Source organism: Dipteris shenzhenensis, chromosome 27 (assembly GCF_047967505.1).
Source record: "Dipteris shenzhenensis isolate YYH24624 ecotype China chromosome 27, Dip_SZ_1.0, whole genome shotgun sequence".
NCBI classification, from domain to species: Eukaryota; Viridiplantae; Streptophyta; class Polypodiopsida; order Gleicheniales; family Dipteridaceae; genus Dipteris; species Dipteris shenzhenensis.
In genome coordinates, this window is record NC_141622.1 from 28,874,601 (window position 1) to 28,900,557 (window position 25,957).

At 40.9% G+C, this 25,957-nt stretch overlaps 1 protein-coding gene across 5 annotated transcripts; it reads right to left on the minus strand.

Moving 5' to 3' along the window:
- Positions 1-14,036: 14,036 nt before the first annotated feature.
- Positions 14,037-19,819, minus strand: LOC147884132 (heat stress transcription factor A-2e-like). 5 transcript variants are annotated; one of them, XM_087398848.1, is made up of 5 exons: positions 19,490-19,819; positions 17,845-19,206; positions 17,277-17,544; positions 14,207-14,285; positions 14,061-14,079 (listed from the first exon to the last, which is right to left on the minus strand). In XM_087398848.1, the coding sequence occupies exons 1-2, from the start codon at positions 19,769-19,771 to the stop codon at positions 18,211-18,213; spliced, it is 1,278 nt and encodes a 425-aa protein (XP_087254974.1). In that variant the 5' UTR covers positions 19,772-19,819; the 3' UTR covers positions 14,061-14,079; positions 14,207-14,285; positions 17,277-17,544; positions 17,845-18,210. The 5 variants fall into 5 exon arrangements, with proteins under 5 accessions (XP_087254973.1, XP_087254974.1, XP_087254972.1 ...); XM_087398847.1 differs by having other exon boundaries at positions 14,037-14,285; XM_087398846.1 differs by lacking the exons at positions 14,061-14,079; positions 14,207-14,285 and having other exon boundaries at positions 16,712-17,359; positions 17,477-17,544.
- Positions 19,820-25,957: the final 6,138 nt, after the last annotated feature.

Consider the following 25,957-nt stretch of genomic DNA (forward strand, 5'->3'; position numbering starts at 1 on the left):
TCGTGTCTAGTAGCTTCTGCCCCTCCAAACTTTCCATCATCCTATCGGTCTCATCGAACTCAATGTCAAGCTCGACAAGGATCTCTTTGAGGACTCCTGCAGGAGAAGTGCAATCCATGATGAGTTTGTTGTTCTTGCAACTCGTTAATTCTTTTTCTCAATTGTTGCGGTTTTTTTTAATTTTCGGAAGCATTACGTACCATTTGCGAATCTCAAGCCTCCCGGCTCTCTTTTAGCTGGCAAACGCCTATTGCAGTTGTCAATGAAGTCACGTAGTTCCGCATACGTGTTGAAGCCGTTGATGTAAGCTCCCGGACGTTCTCCTGCATTGTTTGCTAGCCGGAATTGCTTTGTGGTTAGGAAGAACCTCCTCTTTGCTGGTGGAGGTTTTGTTGCCTTCGCGTTGCTTTTGTATAGCTCAAATAGCTGCTTGCAGGCACAACTTATTACATCGTCTTTTCAAATGAGCCGTCTTTTTAAATCTTCAAGAAAAAAAGATTCTTTCATGCTGGTGGAATTTACCTTGTCTGCGTCCATGTCTTATGCTGCAATGTCCCGAGCTTTCTGATTCTCTGCACCTGTTCTCGACAACAGACAAGATATTAAAACCATTTTCCTTGCACGCATGTTTGGTGTAACATATTCATGACTTGTCTCTGCCTTTTTCAATCTCTAGTAGTGAATACCTTTATGCGCGTGGTTGTGTTGTCGGCTGTGAGAACTCTCGTGGAATTGGTCTGAATATGTCTGGATGTGGGCAATGTAGTATGCGCAGCCTCGTTCTCTCAGTCACTCTGGACAACATCACGTATGCTAGGCCAGGGGCAAACACTCCTCGAAATATGAGCAGCGCTTTGTTGGATATGGTTGCGCCTTAAGATTTGTGTCCCGTGATAGCGTATGCTAGGGTTAGTGGAAATGTGGACTTGTGGAACCATTTTCCATTTATTGCCTTTCGTTGATGCTTCGAGCGTCGTAATGTGAGCACGGCCGCTGTTGTGTCCACGACAACAGTGATACCGTTGATTTCTCCCCTGCTAGTTGCATTGATGCTCTTGATTTTGCACATTGCTCCATTTGCGGCACCTATTGCGAGGTCAATGTTTTCCGTTATCATTGCCTTCGCCCCCACGCAAATTTTTCCTATCTCGTTGAAGCTTTTGTCCTCCAACCATTCTTTGAGAGCTGGTTCGCTCGCGGCGTTACTGTGTATTTGAACATGCACAATCATCTCGGGAGTGTTGAATTTCTCCACAAGCTCATCGTTGAAGGTAGCGACATCAACTCTGTGTGTGCAAATGATGGTTGTTTTGGCATCGATGAAGTGGCATGCACCTTCCTTGTCGACAATGCACTGCCCCAAACAGTCGGAAATCTCGTCAGTTGTGGGCGTCCTGAGTCTTATGGTATGCAAGAATGCCAGGAACGGCATGTCTCGTGCATGTCGCACCGAGAATTGCATGTGGTACATTTTCGCTTGAACCCAGTGCGCGGAGGACGTGATGTGGCACGGCTCGCAGAGATCCTCGCGGTGTTTGCAGACTGGCGGTAATTGCGCCAGGTCACCAAAAATTATGAGCATTTTGTGTCTGAATGGCTCATGCAATGTGCCATTAGTCACATTGACGATTTGTCTTACCACGAGATCAAAAGTCATCCTTGTTAGCATGGACATTTCGTCAATGATGATCGCGTTGGCTTCCTTGATTGCGAGGTGTCGCTCATCCGTCTCATGGATGTTCAGTGGGTACTGACTGCTGCGCACAGGGATCTTGAATTGGTAGTGTACAGTGGTTGCAATCCCGCTCAGCCACGTCGCAGCCGCCCCTGTTGATGCACAGAGTATTGCCGTTTTGTTTTGCGCTACCAGATGCGAAACATAGTACCGTATCAAGAAGCTTTTGCCGCTACCTAGTGTTCCACAAACAACGTGCAGCCCTGAGCTTGTTGAAGCTAGGCTTTCGAAGACTCTTTGTTGTTCTACTGTCAATGCGGCATTGGCGACGGTGCGAAACTCGGCCATTTTTTCCAACATCCTCGCGCGTGTTGGCCCTTCGACGATTTGCTGGTCGATGTTAGGCGCTTCCATCGGGCAGTCTCGGCGGATGATCGCAACCTTTTGCAATATCATATTGATCAACTGGTCCGTGTGGTCAGTCGCTAGCAAGTTCCTTTGTGTGTATTCGGTCACATACATCTCGAGGTCCTCGTTGCTCAATATGAGGCCGCGCATTTGGCATTCGACAAAGTAGGATCCAGTTGTGTTGGCAGGTGATATGAGCTCCGTTTCATTCCTGAAGCTGAGTTTTCGCAAGAGCACGTTGTAGAAGTACCCCTCTGGTTGATGTCTAGGGTGGTAGTCAGTGAATATGATTACTCGCTCACATTTTGCGATCCTGTTGCCTAAGAGGTCAAGACCGACCGTTCCACGTTGCGTTTCCTTGGGCTTTCGGATCACATATTGCCTATGGTAATCGTAGAACGTGCTATCCTCGATGACGCTCGGTCTCCCGCAGTATATGTCGACCGGGTGCAGGGTGACGTTGTTGTTTTGCGAGATGATGCGTTGTCTTAGAGATGGTAGCGAGGAGTCGACATAGTGAACGGTCTCGCTCCTTGTGATTGTTGGTATCTGCATGCAGTTTAGCGCGGCCTCTGTTGGAGAGGTTGGTTTTGATAGGAGGCTTGCGGCGATGAGTTTCAGCTTTACTTCGTCAAGATGTTGCAACCCCAAACGCGAGGCGTCTTCTGAACGGATGTTCAGTTTGCCCATTGGTTCAGATTTCATCGCGTACTTGAGGAGGTAGTGAGAGATTGAAGAGTTTGTCACCCGCTGTATGTTCATGTGTGCACCCCACAACAGTAACACGGAAGGGTGGTAAGGGACGACGTTTCGGTGCTCATGTCCCGGTCGGTAATACAACCAACGTTGCGTCAGAGGGTCGAGGATGGGTTCATATTCTGGCTGTGTTGCGAAAGGGAAGCCGTGCTTGCAACTGTGGTGTGACGGTCCGACGTAGCACGCTTTCCTGCATACGTGCAACTGCTTCCTGAGAACTAGTTCTCGCAGCCTTGTGTTTCGAGGATCCAGGGCCTCGTCCCTGGGGACGTAAGCCGCAATCTCATTTGCAATTCGCTGACGGTCATCATGGTGGACCCACAATATGACATGGGCGTGTAGGGAGCCCCTGTTTTGTATCTCATAAAGAACAACATGGTGTTGTATTCGGCCAAGCAGACCATCGGATGAAAGCAAATGCTTGCGCGTGAACATGTGGAAGCGTGCGTGGAAAAGTGCCACGCATTCAACAGGACAGTCCTTCCAAGTGAATTACGCATTATAATGTGTTGCGATGCTCTCGATCACATTAATTTCTTGCCACCATGTATCGGTGACCTCGTCTGCAGTGAATGTCAGAAAGAAATCTGGGAGGCCCCAAGCATCGACCATCGTTATGAGGTCCTTCAGTTGCCGTCGATGCCACGATGGGGACCTCGGCATTGTTGATGGCATGCTGTAGCGAAGCACGTGTCTCATTGCGTCTTCATCGGTCGTGGCAGGGTTGGCTTTCCTATATTGGTCGATGTCTCGTTGCAAGCATGTAGAGTTGCTTGAATTGGCAATCATCACTGCCTGTTTTAACTGGAACATGATCAACAAGTACGGCTTGTAGAGCGTGTAGATAGAGAATAAGGTGCATATTCTCATTTTCACATAGTTGCTAAACTGTATACAGCCATCATAGTAGCCCCATCTGAAAGGGAACAGGAAGGGGAACACTGCTGACTCCATGGTTATGTCAACGCACGCACTGCCAGCTATTGCTACTCCGTCGACGTGGAATGAAGCGACCCTCTCTGAAAGCATTTCTGTACCCCGTAGCTGTATGGAGGCAAACTCATGCTTGTCCCTTGCATCAAAGGCGCGACGGTTCGCGGGGTCCACCATGTTTTGCAAAAGCAGGAGCTCAGGCTGAGATTCCGCTATTGACATTAACTCGAAGGGAGCTGTCTCATCGTGTAGTTCCAAGATACCTGCAATGGTTTGAGGACTCAAGATGCACATACCCATCTTGATGTCCGCACGCTCTGCTAAAGAATTGTACTTGCGCAATATTGGATTGTTCTCAATGTTGTATGCGAGCACACCTGACAGCTCGTTCGTCACGATTTCTTGAGCCGAGCTTAGTGGGACGTTTCGCCAAGATATCAGAGGATTGTCTAGAAGTGACCTTCGATCGAGTGTGCCACGAGCAATCGCATTTGCAGTCGTGGTAACTGAAATGGAAATATCTATGATGCTTAGCAGTTGCATGTGGAGGTGGTTTGTTTTAAGCAACTGCCGAGAGTACTGTGGCATCAACCGCACAATGTATCTGCTCCGCTGGGCATCTCGTGTGCAGCTTTGGCATTTCCAGTAAGTCACTTGCATGCCCATATTCTCGCAGGCATCCAAAAGTATCATGTTTTCGAGTGCGGCGTTGTGGCTCGAGATGCCTATGCCTTGCGAAGAAACGATCCTTTGGTTTGCAGACAGTAGCTTGGTTATGCCACAGACACCGCAGATTTGAAGGCTAGAGAAAATAGCCGCGCAATTACTAACCCATTGATTGTATCTATCTGCGATGGTCAACCACGATGACGTAGCTGGCCTCAAGGACATCTTTCTTGATGTTATATCAAGTTGAATAGCTCGACCTCTGGCTGCTCTGAGCGTTGACGAATGGTCATGTTCGAAGGAGTTTCTGGTGGTCATTTCTACATCGTGACATGAATCGATGTCTTATGTTCGGGTTTAAACACCTACAAGGATTAATAATAAAAACCATCCGAAACTTTGCTACAATTTCACTCACGTGGTTTTGTCTAAACGCAACAGGAAAAACAAAATGGACTGAACCTCTATCTTTAGAAGGTGAAAGAATTGATAAAATAACTTGAATCAAGCAAATACATTTTGTTGTGCGTACCTTTAGGAGAAGACACTCGTTTGGAGGCTGCAAACATCTCGAAAACAGAAGTGTTGCAGACATGATTAGTATGTTGGTCGAACCAAGCAAATGTAATGTTCCCTTGCGGAAACAAAATGTGCGAAGAAGTGTGCGTGCTCAAGATGAGGTGTTAAAAAAAAAAACCATACGTAATGTATGGTGGAGAGCCGGCACATGTCTCTCCAAAAATTATATATCATAGGGGAACGTGCCATCCCCCCGTTTCGAATAGTCACCTCCAGTGTTGGAGGTGTAGCGCATTAATGCGGACCAGAGCAACAGACGATGCAGAAACATTTCAGAATTGAAATGACCATACATTCTACTTACGTGGAGTATCCTTTGTGACGTCCACAGCTCGACGAGAAGTCGCCTATTTCTTTGCTGGAATGTTGGAATCTGAAAAACGATCATGATTAGTCAATATGCATTCCTCATGTTCTGCATGTTTGGATATGTTGGTTAGCATATGTGCAATTTCCTAAAGATGATAAATTCAAGCACAAAAGCTATACACAATCCAACGATCAAAGATGATATAAAAGTGCGTATAAATAACATCTTATTATATCTAAAATGATTCACTATGTCCATGATCTTATGAGTTGGCAATAGTTATCATTGACACTTTTGCAAACTTTGATCAAATCGCAACAATTATTGATGTTTGCAACTATTCATAAAGATTACAGGGATATAATCAGAGAAGGAGATACTTTAATAACATTATTATATGACAGATTGAGATCTGGGGATATCATTCAAGGTCTTCCGAAAGTTGAGCAGTTGTTGGAATCTCGTTCGATCGCTTCTATTTCAACGGGAATCGAAGATATTTCTAGAAAATGGAATAGGGGTGTTATACGACTAATTGGGAATCTTCGGAGTCATTTTCTTAGAGGTCGAATCGACTGGTTAAAGGGATTAAAAGAAAATGTTATTCTTGGCGATCTCGTTCCCATCGGAACCGGCAGTCAACGAGCAGAACACTTAGCAAATTAAGCCCATCTTCGAAGGTAAACGTCCGTGATCATTGCTTCGAGCTATTGTACACTATTACAATGCTTTCACCTTCGCGAGGCTAATATATTCTAAGAAAGAGAGCAATGAATAGTCGAGTATGTATCGAAGGTATACAAACCGAGACGGGCTTTTCGATAGCGATCAATCGATACGATGAACTGAATACAGCTGGTTGACAAGGAGCAGAATACTTAGCAAATTAAGCCCGAATACAGCTGGTTGACAACGAGCAGAACACTATTTCAATGCTTTCACCTTCTGTCGAAGTGATCAACGTGAGCAAGGATTTCGTTCGTCCGTTTCGCCTGTCGAAGTGATCAACGTGAGCAAGGATTTCGTTTGTTCGTTTCGCCTATATTTAAAGGTTTTGCCTTGGCTTTTTACGCAGCTTTTCAAAAGCTTTTGGGCTTTCAGAATTTAAAAAATCTAAGGGTGTATATTGTGCCATGTGGAAGCACAGGATTTCAGAATTTGAAAAAACGTCCTAGTGTTGGCGTAATTTCCTAAAGATGATAAATTCAAGCACAAAAGCTATACACAATCCAACGATCAAAGATGATATAAAAGTGCGTATAAATAACATCTTATTATATCTAAAATGATTCACTATGTCCATGATCTTATGAGTTGGCAATAGTTATCATTGACACTTTTGCAAACTTTGATCAGATCGCAACAATTATTGATGTTTACAACTATTCATAAAAATTACAGGGATATAATCAGAGAAGGAGATACTTTAATAACATTACTATATGACAGATTGAGATCTGGGGATATCATTCAAGGTCTTCCGAAAGTTGAGCAGTTGTTGGAATCTCGTTCGATCGCTTCTGTTTCAGCGGGAATCGAAGATATTTCTAGAAAATGGAATAGGGGTGTTATACGACTAATTGGGAATCTTCGGAGTCATTTTCTTAGAGGTCGAATCGACTGGTTAAAGGGATTAAAAGAAAATGTTATTCTTGGCGATCTCGTTCCCATCGGAACCGGCAGTCAACGAGCAGAACACTTAGCAAATTAAGCCCGTCTTCGAAGGTAAACGTCCGTGATCATTGCTTCGAGCTGTTGTACACTATTACAATGCTTTCACCTTCGCGAGGCTAATATATTCTAAGAAAGAGAGCAATGAATAGTCGAGTATGTATCGAAGGTATACAAACTGAGACGGGCTTTTCAATAGCGATCAATCGATACGATGAACTGAATACAGCTAATTGACAACGAGCAAAACACTTAGCAAATTAAGCCCGAATACAGCTGGTTGACAACGAGCAGAACACTATTTCAATGCTTTCACCTTCTGTCGAAGTGATCAACGTGAGCAAGGATTTCGTTCGTCCGTTTCGCCTATATTTAAAGGTTTTGCCTTGGCTTTTTACGCAGCTTTTCAAAAGCTTTTGGGCTTTCAGAATTTAAAAAATCTAAGGGTGTATATTGTGCCATGTGGAAGCACAGGATTTCAGAATTTGAAAAAACGTCCTAGTGCTGGCCAAGTAAAAATTTTGCTTTTTGCAAAAAAAAAAAAGGTTTCTTCGGAGTCCATTTCACACTCATCATTTTCACCTAGTTTTGCTTTGTATTTGTCAAGTATTTGGTCTTAAGAATCTTGAATATGTATACCTATATTCAACCAATAGACTTCGTTTCCTCTAGATTAGCTATCAGTCGCCACCATAAGAGCATTGCACTCTTCATCGACAACATGATGCCATTTTGAAATTTTAGCCACTTCTTTAAAAGCTTTTGGTCCTTTGAGTTTTGTTGCTAAGCACATGCTTCGTCTTTTTAAGATCTTAGAACTTTCTTTTTGTAAACAAGCATTCATTTTACAAATTTTGCAATATTTCTTTTTCTCCTTTTTGGCAATGCCATTCTATGTTGGAATATATCCACACGTGGATTGTCTTTTCCTTCCATGATGCATGTAAAATGCATTGAGATTGTCTAACTTATACCTACATTGTCATAGCAAAGGATTTTGATGTGCTTATTGTCAAGGGAATTTTTTTGTGAGCTTTCTTCTGTAATCATTTTTTGAAATGTGAACCGAGTGCAAGTTCTTCTAAACATTGTGAAATGTAGTTACCCTCCAGTGATGAGCATGTTGTACATTTGAAGGAATGGTCTTATGACCAAACACAATAAAGCATGAGATTTATCATGAATGCAAAACAAATAGTAGTTATAATAACCACCAAAAAGAGTTTATACAATACAGTCATTGTGACAAAAAGTTTAAAGTTGCGTAGCGCTATTAAGGGTGATGCTACACAAGGGCCGGTGCACATAACTAGGATGCTTTAGGGATGCCGATACATCCATACTTACGGCATAGTTATTGTAACCAAACCAAAAGGGATCATACAATACAATTGTCATGTCACAAAGTTTAAAGTTGGGAAGCTCTATTTAGGTTGATATTCCCCGAGAGAAGAGGACACTACACATAACGCCTAGGATGCTTTAGGGATGTTGATACACCCATAATCAAAACAATAGACTGATGTACTAACAAATTACCATGCTCATGAAGCCCCAAGGTATATTTTCTATACTGATGTTCGCATGCCAAGTAAGGTTTTGATTAGCATTCTTTTATCTAGGAATCAAGACAAGTGTATGACGGCTCGTCTTGATATGCACAACATACATCACTCCTACCTTCTAAGAGGCCTCTATCACCACATGAAAAATTATATGCCTTGGAGGCTCAATTCAAGTCTCATCTTTGATAATTGCTTGGATACTTTAAGAGTAAGGGTTTTTTTTTTGCAAGCTTTTTGTTGCGAATGTAAAGTTTTTGTGGGTTTTATCACTACATGTTTTTCTTGCCCTTGACCATTTGGAGAATCCCTTCTATATTTACAAACTTGGATTTGGATTCCTCATTTGGAAAGCAAGCAAACAATGAATGAATATGGAGACAAGTAATTTGACACAGTACTTAAAGTGGACATTGCATAATTGCATCACATTATTACAAATCTGATTTCATATGTCAAATGGTGTATCGATTTGCTAGGTTTAAATAACGATGGATTAATATCTTTGAAATTTGTTCCTTCATGGATGATGGGCATCAGAGCTCTTAGATGAACTTTAAAATCAAACTAGTTGGAAGTTTTCATCAAGTTATACATGTGCCATGAAGAGAATTAGCATTCCACTTGACAAGTTATAGATGCATCGATTAATGATTATTCGAATGAGTATTTCTATTAAGTTTTTCATCAAGGAGTTATCAACAACATTCAATACCATTCTAATGATTCATCATCATTGAAAATCATAGTGAAGAAGACTTGTTACTAGCAAGTACATGCATTCGATTGGTTAAGAGATTCTATTCTAATATATTTTTCATCTAGAGTGTGAGATATCACGATCAGACATGATAGCTATGACAACACATTTGACTTTAACAAGTGATAATTTGATTATAAATAGTTGATAATCATCAATTGAACAACGTTATGGCAATCAAGACAAGTTCATGCAAATTGTAACGATTTGAAACATAGGTAGATTTCATAAGTATCTCCCGAATATGTATCACATGCCATTATGTCCCATTATGCCAATAGTGGGTGAATTCTCTAATTTTCTTTGAATGTCTTCGATCAAACAATGGCAATAGTGGGTGTATTCTTTAATTTTCTTTAAATGTCTTCAATTAAATAATGCAATCCAATCATTGTATGTGGACCCCTTCTAGCAAGGAAGAAACTAATCACAAGTCTATTTTTTCCTTGGAAAAAAGGTAAGCCTCATTAAACTTGAGCACCTATCTGAAATGGGTAACATCCAAGGAAGAGTCTAGGTAAGCCCCTATCAAAGAGCAACCTTTGATAAGCCTTCGTTGGGAGCACTGCCATCAATCAAGGTACCCTCTTGTTAAACCACCTCTAGTAATAGGACGGGTAATCTTGCCTCCAACTGGAATGACTATCAAATCATGTAAACCTCTTGCAAATAGCTTTGCAATCAACATATGGAGCATATGGAAAACATGGATAGATGATATTCGAATTCCAAAGCTAGGTAAGCTTGAAATCGCACTGTTCCACCACCAATACAACATAGAATGATAACAAAATTCTAGGTTTCAATCAAGGACTTATGGGGAAGATTATTCAAAAGAATTAAAAATACTTAATGCTCAAGTTCATGGGATTTCAAAAGTGACATTTCAACAACAATCATCGATATTGCACTAGACGAGAATATCCACACTCATATAGTTTTGAATACAATAGATGATACACTATCAAAAGTATTTGTGCTCAACCAACACTCCCCATAAAATGATAACTTTGAGAAACAATTTTTCCCAAAGATCTCTTGCAACATTTGTTTTAACAAGTTGCCACTTAATCAATGCCATTATAAATATGGATTATAGGCAAAACAATCATAAGAGTAAATTTCTAATACCACCAACATAGCCATCATTCTCTTTTGTGATGGAAACTTTCAATGAAATTGGTATATGCAATGACAATGGCAATTGCATCATTCAAATATAAATCTTGGTACAGGATCACAACCTTCAACATAAGTTAGCAAAGATATCTTTAGTTATTCAAATAATTTTTTGGAATTTAGTGCAAAGTCATCGATGATATAGTGGTGCAAGAGCATTCAAATATGTGCATTCAGATATGGCTCAGATTATTCAATCAAACGTTGATGCAATAGAATTGGATTTTGAGCACCCAAACGATCCAAAAGTAAATATTTCATGCCAAAATGAATACGCATGATTTGATTTCTTTGACGAAAATCAAAAGCGTTCTGAAAAAGCTATCAATCTACAAGTACATCCCAAGATAGGGCTAAAAAATGTGGCACATTTTGAAGTCAAAAGAAGATATATCAAATATTCATGGTTTTATATAAAGACTTATACAAATGCTAGTAATTCTCAACAAGTAATTTGGAATTAACAAAGTTTGAGCCAACTACATGGCAATATCATTTGTGACATAGTAAATCATGCAAACAAACTAAGCCAAAGTCCCCAAGATCTATAAGAATGAGCATCAACTCAGCTTTGAAGTCCTCACAAAAGACTTTGTAGCTTACTTTATTTCTCAGGGAATCTTTATGGAGAATCCACCAGATTGTGCGTAGGTTATATAACAGTTCTACTTTAATGTAAAGTTGACACCCTCATATGTGATCAAATAACATTAGTCCAATGTGATGACATCCCTACATGTTAGCCAAAAAGTACTAGACGTAAATTAATCTTCAAGTCCTAAAGAAAATCACCATTTTAGCTTAGAACAAATCAAATTTGCTTTCAAATCAAATGTAACTTGTATATCTAAGAGGATGACAACATCAATAGCAAACATCTTTAATACATACAAGGTCAAATCCTTTAGATTTTCATCAACCAATTTTACTTAGCCATTTCTTCAATTCATAGCATGTAAATTGCACTAAATATTTCATAATGTCCTATGTAGACCAACTATCCTATCTAGTATTAGTAGTATATGAGATCCAACCATATCCACAACCACGTGCAAATATCAATCTAAGGTAGATTTTTAAAAACGTGTGTGGTCCTTCTTTGCATGCTCTCACTCTCTACCTCGTTTCTTCTTCTTCAATACATTGCAAGGTTCACATGCAGATCTTTACATGAAGGCTGAGCCCCATTAGCATAAGTTGGGTTGCCGAGCAAGCTTCTTGAATTGCTTTGGGAGGGCATTGTCCTTGCACTCAAAGAAAGCAACCTTGAGGTATCGTATTATTACAAGGGCTTGAGTTGAGAAGAGCAAGGGCACAAATCATCACCTATTACACTTTGGGATGTGGCTAAGGGTTAACTCATTGGAATTACAGTAGAATGTCTCTTGAGATTCCCGATGATTGATTAGGTGGCTTTATGCTATCACGATACCCAAATGTACTTGTTTTCATCATTGACCACATTTGGTACTTGTAAGTTGGTGTTCTTCACATCCTCCTTATTGACCATTCTTGTGATATTTTTCTTTGGCTATGATCTTCCAAAGCTAATGCGTGGAGTGGTAATGAAATATCAAAAGAAAACCACTTTATAATATGGCTAGTAGACCATCTCTCACATGGCATTGCAACATTGACCTATGTGCAATTTCCTTTTGGCAAGCATAGTAAGCAGGTGATGTTCCAAGCCCAAGTTATACATTCATAGTGTGATGTATATGAGTAGTTGACAAGCTTGGAGGGATGGGACTTGATGAGCAGTAGACATTTCCCCGTAAACTAGATCATGCTAGGTAAAGCATTGGTTTGAACTTTGAAAGCGTTGAATAAGCATGATTGCGTGTTCAACGCAAGAGGAGGGCGAGGGCTGGTAGATTCCAACTGCTGTGCTGAGTAGCCTTACTGATGCACGAGAGGCTTGTTAGTCAATGTGATGACCAGTGAATTTTAGTGAAAATTGGCAAGCTTCTGGCAGCAACTGGCTAGGTTGGTAAGGTTTCAGATGATGAGGCTTTTGGCACACCAGAGGAGACTCAAGATGGACAGAGGCTTTCTGTGAGTGCTGAGACATCTCAACAGACTTGCCTCTAGAAGCACATGATGACGTGTGGGTTGAAGATATGGCTGCAGTTTCAGCTCTGCCCATTTCTATTCGTAGATGCGCGACCCCGCTCCCAAGATAGAAATGCCGTCCGGTATTTCCCAAGACGCATTGATGGGTGCATGCGCATAAGTTCACCATGGACATAGGTTGAGGTGGCAAATGTACAACGCAGGATTTGCAGGCAGTATCATCAATTATGACTTTTTATAAGAACCTTATTTGCGTAAGACGAGAATGGTCTTTGGTGTGATTGGCTGATCGAGTTTTGGTCTTGAACGCCACACCTTAAGACTCTCAGAGGCAAGACAGTGGTTTTTCAAGTTCTCAAGGGCACCGCACGTAGCTAGGAAACCATGAAGAATAGACGGATGATAATTTTCTCAGATTTGGAATGAGTGCTTTAGGGTTTGAACTCTAAACTTGAAATCATACAGTCCAGCTTTCCAATGCAGAGAATGGCAATGCCCCTCAGGTGGGACGGTGTGGGACATGCAGAAGTTGCATCATTCCTCTACTGACATTTTTTATGATACCTCTGTTCAGCTGCTTAGGACGCCTGTAGATACATCTTGGTTATTTTACATTACTCTATACGTTAGGGAATTAAACAAACCACTTAAAATGGTTTTCTTAAAGAAATCATGTTTAGTGCTGTTGTTTCTTTTTTTCACAGTATTCCTGTTGCATGTAATTTCACTTTTTCCTTTGATTGTGAACCTGAATTCTGGATTTTGATAGTAATGGCTCTTTTAATCGTTAGACAATGTTATTTGTAGGTGAAGGTGTGGTTTGAACACTTTGGCAGAAACTGTGAATTACTTTGTCTGCCAGATTTTATACAAGAGGTAATACTGCTAGAATATTTGTGCTTAAATTTATATTGTGTTCAGAGACATTTTCTGAGGTTGGTTTTGAATTGGGGTTGGCCACTTTCACTTGGTAAATTAACAAAAATAGGCGTCCAAATATAAATAGGTGCCCACGATGTTGGAAAATAGGTATTAGAATTTGTAGCGGGACGGGTGAGAGTAACTTGGCTGTCACCACTTCCTTTAACCCGGAGTGGACTGCCTGAATATTGATCTGTCGTTCTTAAAGTTATTTTGAGGTAATCAGTTGGACCGTGCACCTTCCAAACCCACAAGTGCCAAACAATTGGTCGAATATCTCCATTGAACTTTTGCAGATTCTATTACCACTGTTTTGAAACCCATCCATTTATTTGCCACTGGTTCTTGTAGATTTTAATGGAAAACAATTTCTCTTCCACGTAGTCAATCACTTGCAAGCCCTCATCCTGCTCAGTGCAAGGTCAACCACATCGTTTTCGATCCCCATACCTGATCCCATCTCAAAAAGATCGACTAAAATAGAAAACACAGTAGAGGGCCGTGTTGTCCACTACCAACTATAATGTTATGCAGCTTGCTGGCCTCCACCTCATACTTCAATGATTTCTGGAAATCTGATATATACCTTAAAAAGATTTACCTGAGTTTAGATAAGGAAAGAAGTCGAATGCAAACACTGCTACACTTATCACATTTATTTACACCTCAATAAAGAAACTCAGATGCAACCACTGGTCATCTACATTTCTTACGTATCGGCACGTTGATCCCTTGTTCACGAACAGGCTGCAATTCAAGCTTGCTCCTTCATCAAAAATCCATTCTGTATACCTACAAATGGGCACAAGCAAAAGTAATAATAACATGTGGGGGGGCTCTCCTTATAGGGTAAGTACAAACTATAGTCTACAGAGCACATAGATTCCATCCAGTAGAGCTGATTTGTGACAGGTGAATTTAACAGATTGTTTAATCATCCATTTGTAGCTTGGTCTGTTACTGTACAATAACTTTTAATGAAAATTCTAATTAATTAGTCCCCGCCGTTGCAACACCACGACAAGCTTAATATAAAGATGCGCTCAATTAATATAAGGAAAAGGCGGCACATTAACATGTCTGAATACATTAACTATCCAACCTTCCAGGAGCTTCTGGAGATTGTGAGCTTCGGGGAGTCGAGGTGGCAGAGAGGGAGGATGAGGGCAGGTGTGGATTTGACAGACCCGAATGGGATGAGGCCCTGCTCTACATCCCTAAGTTATTCAAAATTCTGTCAGATTATAAGTGTGCTGTGATACACGACTCACTCGTCCTCGTAAAAGTCTAAGTTGGACGTTTTCTAAATTGAGAGACAAGGGAAGCAGGGCCGGCAGGAGGAGGAGGAGAATCAAAGGGGGAGAGAGGAGGACACCGCACCACCCAAGCGAGAGGCCAGGTAGATGGGGCGAAGCACTATTCTAGGTCCATGCGATTGCAAATCATAGATGAATCCCCTGCAACACTCTGGAGCCTTGCCAAAGTCTTTGGGAAAGTTGTAGCTTGCTGTTTGTTCTATGAGTAGCTCTGCATGAAGTAGGAAATCTTTTGCAAAGGGAGAGTCTGTAATCAGTACCTCGCCAAGCAAGCAGGATAAAGATCATTTCGGGGGTCGATCATTTCTTGGCGATCAACGTGAGAATCGGATGAAGGTAAGATATTTAGTCGGGATGCTGCCCCCAATTTTGTAGTTCTGCACGAATTATTTTCTGCTTGTACTTCCCCCCTATTTTCTGGTTGGGCTTCCCCATTGCAGAGTCACAAATTATTTTTCGGTTGTGAACTCCATAAGCTGCCATCCTGGTAGATTAGGCCGAGTATAGGGACTGAAGGGAGAAGCTTCACCCGAGTGAGAGAGGAGAGGCAGCAACGAGTAGCATTTGTGCTCTCCAACAGCCGAGGGGGTGGCAGCGAGCATGGTGCAGATGGTAGATGCAGAGCATGGGAAAGAGTGGGAGGTGAGGCGGGGGACAATGTGGCGGTGGAGGTAAGGCCCGCGGGCAGTGTGGGAGAGTATGGCATCTCAGCAACAGTGGCAGATCTACACAGTGATAGGTCTATACAGCGGCTCAAGCATCATATACTTTTAATTTAGTTAGTTTATTTCAGTTTAGGTAGGTTAGTATAGTTTAGTTTAGTTATAATAATCTAAGCGCCAAGTATTGCGCTTTGAATTAATGTGAATTTTCAAGTTCAAAATTGAATAGGTATTTTGTTATGGCACTTTTCTACGTACACATTAAACAATGTTGGTCCTAGTGTTATGCTCATCGGAGCTTTGGATTGGCAGTTATGGATTTTACAATAACTGTACCACACTATCTTTAGATTAGAATATGTTCAAATCAAAAAAGAACATGTCTCAGGCATCCACTTTATCTGGAGAAACCAAATGCGGAACGTTTTAATTTACAAGAGAAAATCAGGATTTCCAAGGAACTATTCAAGGAAATAGCCCTGAACCAGTCTTTCGCACACCAGTTAGTAGACACTTTGTCCACCCTGCTATTGAGAAGAGCACTCATAATGCACCTGCCAACACAACATTTTGGGTCACACATTCCTGTCACTCCAATAGACTGAACACTCCATGAGAGAAATTACACGAAAGCATTTGCCCCATTGGTAGCACCGCTGCAGTATGCATCTCCCATGAGACTTGTTTGTAGCGTGCATTCATTTTCTACTAACCTATGAATGCAGGTACTAAAGATTCCATCAAAGTGGAATGTTTGCAAATCCTTGATTGTGTGCAGTGTGAACAAAAAATGCAGAGTCCCGGCTTACCGATGGCTATGATGATAAAAAGTTAGAGAGGTGGTCGCGATTCTATTGGCAGATGTACTTGTCTGGTTTTGAATCTTGGTATTGCGCTTGGCAAGTAGGAAGTCACCAAATGTTGAAAATGTTTCGACCAGTCGAAAGCATTTGTCCAAGCAAGATTTCTTATCAAAGTTGTCACATGTTGTTTTTTTTGCACATGAAGCTGTCAAATGTACCAATATATATATTCATTCATTTATTTATATTGTCTCAGGTAAAACATCCTAAATATTTTTTAAATCTTTTGTTTATACTCATTTTAGACGCACTCTCTGCCGACAAAATTAGTCTTGTGACACATGGAATTTTAAAATCTAAATCATCCGACAAAGATCTATTTTCAGCAAATGGGAAATGCTCCCATATCATTTGCTTAAATACTTCATATCATCGTTTTAGCCATATACATAAAAGCCTGGCTGCAGTTACTGTCAACTATTGCTACATGATGACAACAGTTTGTTTGAGTTTGCTGCTTGCAATCATTTGAAAGCTCAAAGATTACAAATCTTGTTCTATTTCATAAAAATTTTGAACTGCCATTACAAATGTAACTGTCTGCATTGGATGGATCCCATCTGTGCACTGCAATTTCTCAAAATCAAGCCAATACTACAAAATTTTGATTATTATGGTGACAAATCCCGAAGAGATCACATCCACGTCTGGCTTGGTGGCCAATAACAGAGGCAAACTGCTTCCCTGGAAACTCCAAGGCCTCATAGCCAATAACAGAGGCAAACTTATCCATTATAATTCACATTAAATTCCTACGTACTGTTCTTGCCATTCAGAAATTTCCCCATTGCGCGTCTTATCTCAAAGGGGATCCTATGTGTCTACATGTGGCAGTATAATTTCAGCAGATAGCCCATCGGCCTTTCACTTCAACTTCTTGGGATATATCTTTATGGTAACTTCCCGGAAATGAAACTAAGCTCAAAAAGGTGAAACACGTACTTTTTTAAGGATACGGATCAATTGTTGAGACTGCACTGCATATTTGAATTCTTGAACTTCAAGATGAAGACAAACACAGAAACCTATACAAAAGAAAACCCAATTTGTCAGATCGCTACTGTAAGTCGGTTCTGTAAAATATTTACAGTCCAGCAACTGAGACTTCTTGAGAATTGCGTAGATATTAGAATGTGACACACCGCACAAGGGTATCTGAAAGTATCATCCAAGCAGAGCACCATCAGAGCAGCATCTTGAAGCTTTTGGGCTGCCAGGACAAGGCAAAAAGCAGCGTATGTCACAACTAGGCAGCAGATAAGTGTCTTTCCATTTTTTACACCGTTAGTGTGAGAAAATCAAAATTTACATGTTGCCTATTAGTCTTATCATTTGGTGACAGTGGAAATCATCCTCAGAAACAAAAAGAATGTTGTGTCTCTAAAATGCATGCAGACAGCTATATCACATTCATATCTGCAGTGTAGTAGCTTTTTCCTTTATTTCAATTTGTTCACCTAAGAGACTATCCAAGCTGACAAATATGATAGGAACTCTAAGAGGAGCTAACCTGTTGGACTTTGATCTGCATCAAATGCCCTCGTTAACTCCTTAATACTACCATCCTCCTCCCACAGTTACCTGCTGACGTTACCAGTCCTGCAAAATAAATCGACAAAAAGCACATACAAGGGGTGACTGGCCTGTCAAGTAACATGTGGGACTCAGAGAGATGGCACACTTACTATCCTATCATAGATATGCCTACGTATAAGCTACCACGAGGACCCTATGGTCCTCTGTCAAAACATAAAGATATACTTCCTTGCATTAGCTGCACAAACTGCATGCAAAGCGCAGCTTGTCACAGCGGACACTTAAGTAGACGCAACGACCCTTATTGTCTTTAGCTGCTGGTGCATTCGTATCTCGATCCTTAACTACCCATTTGTGTAGATAGTTCATTCACGATTGTCTTACACTCCCACCACTCACAACCGTGGGAGAGCGCTGCTGACATATCCGTAAAGGCAGGGTCCAGCGATTGATTGTCATCCTCTTCTGTGTCCGAGTCGATAACTTCCAGACCATTTTCCAACAGCTGATCCAAAAAGAGATCGTTCTCATCAGACTCGAACACTCCAACCTCGTCCTCATCGTCCTGCTGAGGAAAGTCTGATTCGTCGAAGTTCCCTGGAAACGCGAACTTTTCACCTTGTGAGCCCGGTATTCTCTTTCCTCCCTCTGACTGGTGCGTCTGATGTTCCACGTCGTGTACCTTACTTTCCACTTGTCCGCCGGTTGGAGTTTCCAGTGGCAAGCCATTCTGCGTTGAAATATGATTTGGATTTCCGCCAGAATTGAAAGAATTGGGCCCAATTTCGTCAAGAAGAGCTTCCCAAAGCTTGACGCGGGTTGAATCATCTGAAAATGCACTCTGCTCAACAATCTGCCCGTCTACTGTTGTGGAAGATCCAGAATCCTCATCGCTTATTCCGGGTTTAGACAAGCGGCGTTTTTTCTTAGTCGTTTCAAGACATTTGGCCTCTTCCTTTTGCTGCACAAGTTGCGCCCTAAACGTCGAGTTTTGCATTGCTTTGGCTAGAAAAGTCACCATGTGGTGTTGTCTCTGTTCCGTTGCTTGAAGACGCTGAGACATTAATTTCATTTCCTGCTGTGTAGACTGCTGCTGTTGCCTGAGCCTGACCACTTCGAGCATCATATAATTTTTGTCCCTCTTGAGCCGCTCAATTTCGCCCTGCGCACCCATCTCAAGGGATGGTCCTCCATTCAAGCTCTGCTGGACCAACTGTTGCTGCTGTATTTGGAAAACAGATTTTCGCCTGTGGATGTTTTTCAGAAAGTTCTTATGACCTCGAATGAAAGCTTCATTGGCAAATTCCCAGCGGTCAGGATCGACTTTTCTAAAGCCCTGCAGTTATTGAAGGTGCATCAGATTCTTCAACAAGGAGTTTACACAGTATTTTGGTCAAATACTCCGATAGAGAGGTGTCCCATGGAACTCAGTTGCCGGTAAAACACAACAATTCTGGATATTTATCAGCATTACTCATTCAAAATCACACTAGAAACCTCTTTTCGCAAGGCAATTCAACCAGAAGCGACACAGAAACCAGCTGCCATACAAAACGGACGGAGCACGCTGAAAATGCGAATACAAACCTGTGGAAAAATCCTGACGCTAGACAACTTACATATGTATTGAGCTGGCGCACGAAGCTGGAGAAGTTGTTATGCTTAAAGAATCGAGGAAGGAGGTGCCGGGAGAAGGCATGGGGATCCCAGACGATGAAGCTATTGTTGCTGGGGCTCCAGGAGACGATGGGATCGGAGGAGGGGTCATCGACCATGTTGTAGGTCTTGGTAAGGAAAGGGGGAGGGCCAGGGGAGAGGAGGGGGTCAGGGGAAGGGAGAAGGGAGGAAGGGAGGGGGGGGGGAAGGTCAGAAGGAAGAGAAGAGGGAGGAGGAGAGGCCATGGCTATGGCGATGGAGCTCCGGAGCAATGGCTGTGGAAGACGATGAAGATAAAGATGAAGAAGATGAAGATGAAGATGACGATGAAGAGTCTCATGAGTCTTGAGTCTACTGAGAGTGAGTGAGTCACTAGTTTCTAGAAGCTTTCCAGTACCTTCCTGAACCTTCTCGAAGCCTCCTTTACCTGTTTTCTTTGCTCTGCTCCCCAACCACACTTGCCCCTGGCCATTCCCTCATCCTCGTATCCCAAATCCCAATGCACTTCTCGATGGAGAGGACATCAAGGAATTTTCTTGATTTTGGGCTACTCCAAGGTCGTTTTGACCTCGAGGTTACACCTTCAAAATCCGACCTCGAGGTTACACCTTCATGGATTTTGAAGACTTACCTGAACACTGCACTTTTTTTCAAAGAATTACGCGTGGAAATTTCACACTTCATAATCCAATTCTCCAGGAGGCAAGTGCTACTATGTGCAATCCAATTGTCCACTATAGCACTTATAATACTAATAGGGACCCCCATCGATAAGAAACTCCATAATTAACTAATTTGTTTACGGACAACTGGGTGGATTAATGTAAGCTTGGGCAAGAATTAAGCGTGGGCAAATATTAAGGTGCAAAAATGAAGGTGCAGATAGCGGGCAGATAGTGGTGTGTTGGAGAAGCAACTAGCCATCGAGAAGCTTCTGCCACTGCCACAGAACGAGTATAAGAAGGCGCGGGGACAGGGGACGAAACTCAGAGAGGGGAGAGAGGGAGGGATAGGGGGAGAGGGAGCAAGCGAGGAAGGGGGAGGCAATAGGGAGAGAGGGGAAGGGGAGCGTAGGCGAGGGGGAGGAGGGACAGGAAAGGGAGGGGGGAGTGTGAGGCGAGGGGGGTTGAGGGAGGGAGGATGGGCAGGAGTGGGAGGGCAAGTGTGAGAGAGGAGTGGCAGCACACGCGAGGGGCACAGATGCGAGGAGGGAGAGCCTCAAGCAGGTTAATGCTCAAAATTGTGAAGTTTCAGATTAGGTTAATAAAGGGGCAAGAGATGCATAGTAATTAATTAATAGAGTTTCTTTGAAGGAGCGATTAGCCCATTAGTATGATATGGACTAATACTAATATGCCCCCTAGGAGAATCCAATTCTTCACTATGGCACTACCTCTTAGGAGGGTGTACTAATAGGTCACCACGATGTTGAAAAATTGCTATTAGTAATAGTGGCACGGGAGCATGATTAATGAATATAGGTGATGCAACCAATTAGAAGACCCTTGCAAAGAATTAACCTAATGTTGCTGGAAGCTTCCAACCGCCTCTGCGTTTTCTACATCAATGGCCTTCAATCCTACGTTTAGCCTTACGTTCAGTGCTACGATCAAATCAGTGCTTCTCCCCTCCCTCTCTGGGTTGATGTGCACATTGAGAGGTAAGAATGGAGGACAGTGCATTGCAGTGCAGAGGGAGGCTGAGAGAGGGGTGAGGGGAGAGAGAGAGAGAGAGAGAGGGAAGAGAAGGTGAGTGGAGAAGCATAGCAAAGCGAGAAAGGGAGGGAGATGGTGGGGCAGAAGCGAGGGGAAAGGAGGCACAAGCCAAAAGAGGGGAAGGTAGTAAAAACTTACGTTAATTGGGGAGTATGAGTGGCAGTGAGGTCCCTCTGCCCTCTCTTAGCCCTATTGCAGAAAGTACATGAACTACATATTGTGATCAATTATTGATGTTGCTTATAGAAAGAATGTATCCCCTCCTCCCAAATGGAGAGTTGCTTTCCCATCATTATCGCAAGAAAAGTGAAACGCATAGCCCACACTCACTCACATGCTTGTCACTGAAATAGAACTACATTGCCACCAATAATATGGTGTACATGATGCCCACCCACATACCATTACACGAAAAACACATAAATGATATTTCAACACACATACTTGCATATCAACCCTCCTTGCAATTGGTGCCATCAAGCTATGATAGGCCCTTGCTCAAAATATCACCCATTATACTTGTGCCAAATATTAATGCCCTTCTTCAATGACTAGTAGGTCCCAATGGACAACACTTATCTCATTGTTCCTCATAGCCATGATTAAAATTGCTCCAACATTCATATCACAACCTTCATCGACCTATATGAATGAGTAGCAAGCCATCCTTACTCACCATGGAGGATTCTTTCTATTGTCACATGTCATGATCTTTGATTACTTTTTCATCGAGTTGACCAAATTCATCGCCTACCAATTTGGAAGTGTGTAAGTTCAATCATTTTACTACTCACCAATCCCATTCTTGTCCCCAGGTATGAAAATGTGAGGATTGGATTGGAAAAGTGCAACTCAAAAAGGCATCCATCTAGAAGCTCCTTCTATTACCCTACGCACCTTTCTCCCTTTGTGTTATGATTGATTCTCAAGCATAAAAAATATATGTTCAAACCTCTAGAAGCTGCAAATGTTCTATACCCATTTTCTTTTCTTTGCATGAAAATGAGGTTACATATTCACATTTGTGTTACTCCTTTAGACTAGCAATCTTTTTTGTTAATTACTTTTATTAACATCCTCACATTTGTGATACTCCTTTAGACTAGCAAAATCTTTTGTTAAGTACTCTTATCAACTATCGGGTCGCCCATCTTCAAAAAATCATAGCTAGCAATGTGCTAGCGATCGTCAACCCAAATTATCTCCAAAGGATTCATAATTTTTTGTAGAAAATTCCTAGTGGGCTGAGAGATGGGGAAGGTCGAAAGTAGAGGGGAGGTCCCTTTGTGCAGCATCACGATGGAGGGGAGGTTCCTTTGTGCAACATCACGATGGAGGGGAATTGGTGTTGAAATAGGCTAGAGGGATCAGGGGAGCTAACCTCACCAGAGCACTACTTTATTATGCTATTTTGGACATTCAATGGCATCGGTGCTAGCATCGTCATAGCTCTTTGCACGTGGCTTTTGCTACATCGTGAAATTAAGCATTTACAACAAATTGCAACATCATCAAGATCAATACCGCCATTGTGGCACTTTGTTCATATCCTAGTAGAATGTCCGATCTACATTGAAGATCCTGCTCAACTCAATGATCATCAACTAGATCTCGGCCTTGAATACGTTAAAAGCTTGAACCAACTTCAAGTATCGTCACGATTTCTGCGAAATGCACCGTCTCCTCCAAGTGCCCATGAATCTCACTAGGAGGCTGATACAAGTGCTGGTGCATTGAACCAGTCACAACCCACAACATCACACACTCTCAATTACAAGCACCTCAGCTTCTTAGCATTGAAGAGCGAACTAGAACTGTTGATCGTTGCAGTGTGTCATTGTGCGTGATACCAATTTTAAAAAGTCATATGTAGATGTACATGATAATTCAAACGATTAAAGTGATATTTAATGTGCGATCTATTTTGATAGTTGAGATTAAGAGCACTTAATCTCTTTTAATTGTTAGCCCTTATTTTTTCCCTATGACAAAACTTTAGTATTGATGAGATATGACACTTTGTGTCTATTATGTGTAGTATATAAAAATATTTATTTATGAATCTAGGCCACTCTTGTTAATTGCTTAATCAATCTACCAAGATTATTTTTTAACAAACTTTTGTCATGTTTAGGTGTTTGACATACTTATAAACACTTTGTAAAAAATTATAGCTCATTGAAGTAATTTTTATTTTCAAGCATGCATAACAAAGTTTCAAATTTGAGTACTGCCTAGGTGAAAAAGTCAGTTACCATACATTTGTGAGCATTTGCAATCGCATGTAATTGGTATTTGTGGTCCTTCTTTTTTTTTAAAATATTCCTATCAATCTAGCTTAAGCTCAAGAGATGGAATTTTTTAAAAAAACATCTACATCAAGTTGTGATATTTTGGCCAAAACATCAAAGGACACTATTGTGTCATGTTATGCTACCAAACTAATGTTAAAGATCATCAAGGAATGAAAGATTCTTCTCTATAAATATTTTATTATAGTACAATGGCTTTGGCTTCATTTTGAGGATATGACCCAAAACACATGCTACTAACTAAAATTGTACTCAAAAAACCATATAGATATGCTCTATTTACAGTCATGTGCTTAGTTTGTCCTTGCAACTTTTTATTCTCTAGAGCCCTTCCTTCTCTTGGCACTTTTGAGTAACAAATTGTTGTTTCTCGTATTGTGTTCGTTTGTGCTCCTTACGAGCTCTTTGTCACTTGCTAACTCACTCCAATATACTTGTCATTCCTTGCTAAAATATACTCGTCATACATTTCTCCAATTAAGAAAAGATCCATTTTGAATATGAAGTAGTATAGTGTAGAAGCAATATCAGAGTAGAAGTAACATGAGTCCAAAACATGCAAACAACTATAAGGTGATATTAAAGGAGCAACTATAAATAGTCAATATAGAGGACAATGTAGCACAACTATAAGACAAGATCAAAACAAGAGTAACTACAAAGAGACAATAATGGTTGATAAAAATTTGTAGACCCTGAGTAGAGTAAATGAATATGAGAATGTAGCAAGAACGGCACTATGATGTGGTAAATAAGTAAATTCTTTCACAAATTCTCTATATATCATAATGTGGATAGAAAACATATGGCAGTTGAGTTTGTCAAGTTGAAATAAAGTGACTCATCAAAGGCCGAAGTGTCCACTACCATTGGTCTATGGATATATGTGGGACAATGCGCACATTAGAATGAAACATTTTTTTTAAATAAAGTGCTTGGACAAAAAATTAATATAGTTATGATATTTCTAATGATTTTCATCATGAGAATATATTTTTAAGGATTGGCATCATGGTGCATTGAATATAATTATATTTCCATAAGATTATATCATTGTGACTGATAATGCAGACATTATAACAAAGTGAAATATTTGGAATAAAGTGCTTGGAACAAGGGTTAATATAATTATTATATTCCAAAGGATTCTCATCAAGAGACAGTTAATATAATTACATTGCCAATGGTCATCTATGTGGTGCATTGAATGTAATTGTATTTCCAAAAACTATATAACTATGAGTGACAATGCACAAATTATAATTGTATTTTAAAAAATAAAGAGTTGTATTAGATTGAATTTGTTTTTCTTACAAGAAATTTTGACCATGTTAGATTAAGGCCATGCAAATGCTCTAGAAGTGTACATTTGTCTATGCAAAATTCCAATTATTGCTATGGGTTTAGTAGTACTTTTACCACATGAACTATATATGAAAATTCACCCATTGGATTACAATGCCAAGCAAAAACTAGATCTGCACCCCAACATGGTATCCTGTGCTATAATCACTTCACTCCTATTTAAAACATCTATGTTGTCCCCAGCTTTGATAACCTACATGATCATAAATAATTTTTTGTTAGATCCAAGACATCTTCTATTAGGTTGCTCCTTCAAACTGGTTTTTGCACAAACAAATAATCAAGCATAACTTTTCCAAGTTTACTTAGATCACTTCAAAGTAAAAATCACTTTTGTTCCTTAAAAGATAAGCTACATTTTTTTCTTTTGGGTCAAAGTCAGATTGTGTTTCCTTTGTGCGATATCAGCATCACAAGTAGAGGGGTCTTGGTAGTTTGTCATTTTTTCAATGAGTAATAAAAATTTAGAAAAGTAGCCTTCCTATGCTAGGATAGTAGCGTCATCTATGCCCAAAATAATAGGAAGAATGAATTCGTCCCACTTCTTCAACAACAGGTTCCCCTTCTTCAGAAGGAGAATAGTAAGCTGAAAGATAGGTGTTGAGATATGGTGCCATGTGCACATATTAGAGGCTAAGGTATGGTATAGGAATGTATTAAAGTAGCCACCCTAGGATGTGGACTACATGATGTGAGGATGTGGATCAAGGACATCCACAAGGAGAGATGTGGATCAGAGGATCCCGCAAGTGTTGACTATTCTAAAGGCTCTCTCTATATAGGAAGCATATCATGTATTGTTGAATAGAGATATGCATTTGCTATCTCCCTCTCTTGTCTTATTCAATGGGCTTTGAGCCTCCTTAGATCTTTATTCTAACAACAGGTTTCAAAAGCTAGACAGGAGAGTGATAATTGTTTGCTGAACTCAAACTCAACAATCCAAACCCCAATGTAGTTTTAGATGAGGAGCTAGTCTCTACTCAAATGGAAGAGGTGCAAAAGAAGCTTAAGGAAGAGATTCAAGAGAAGTTCAAAG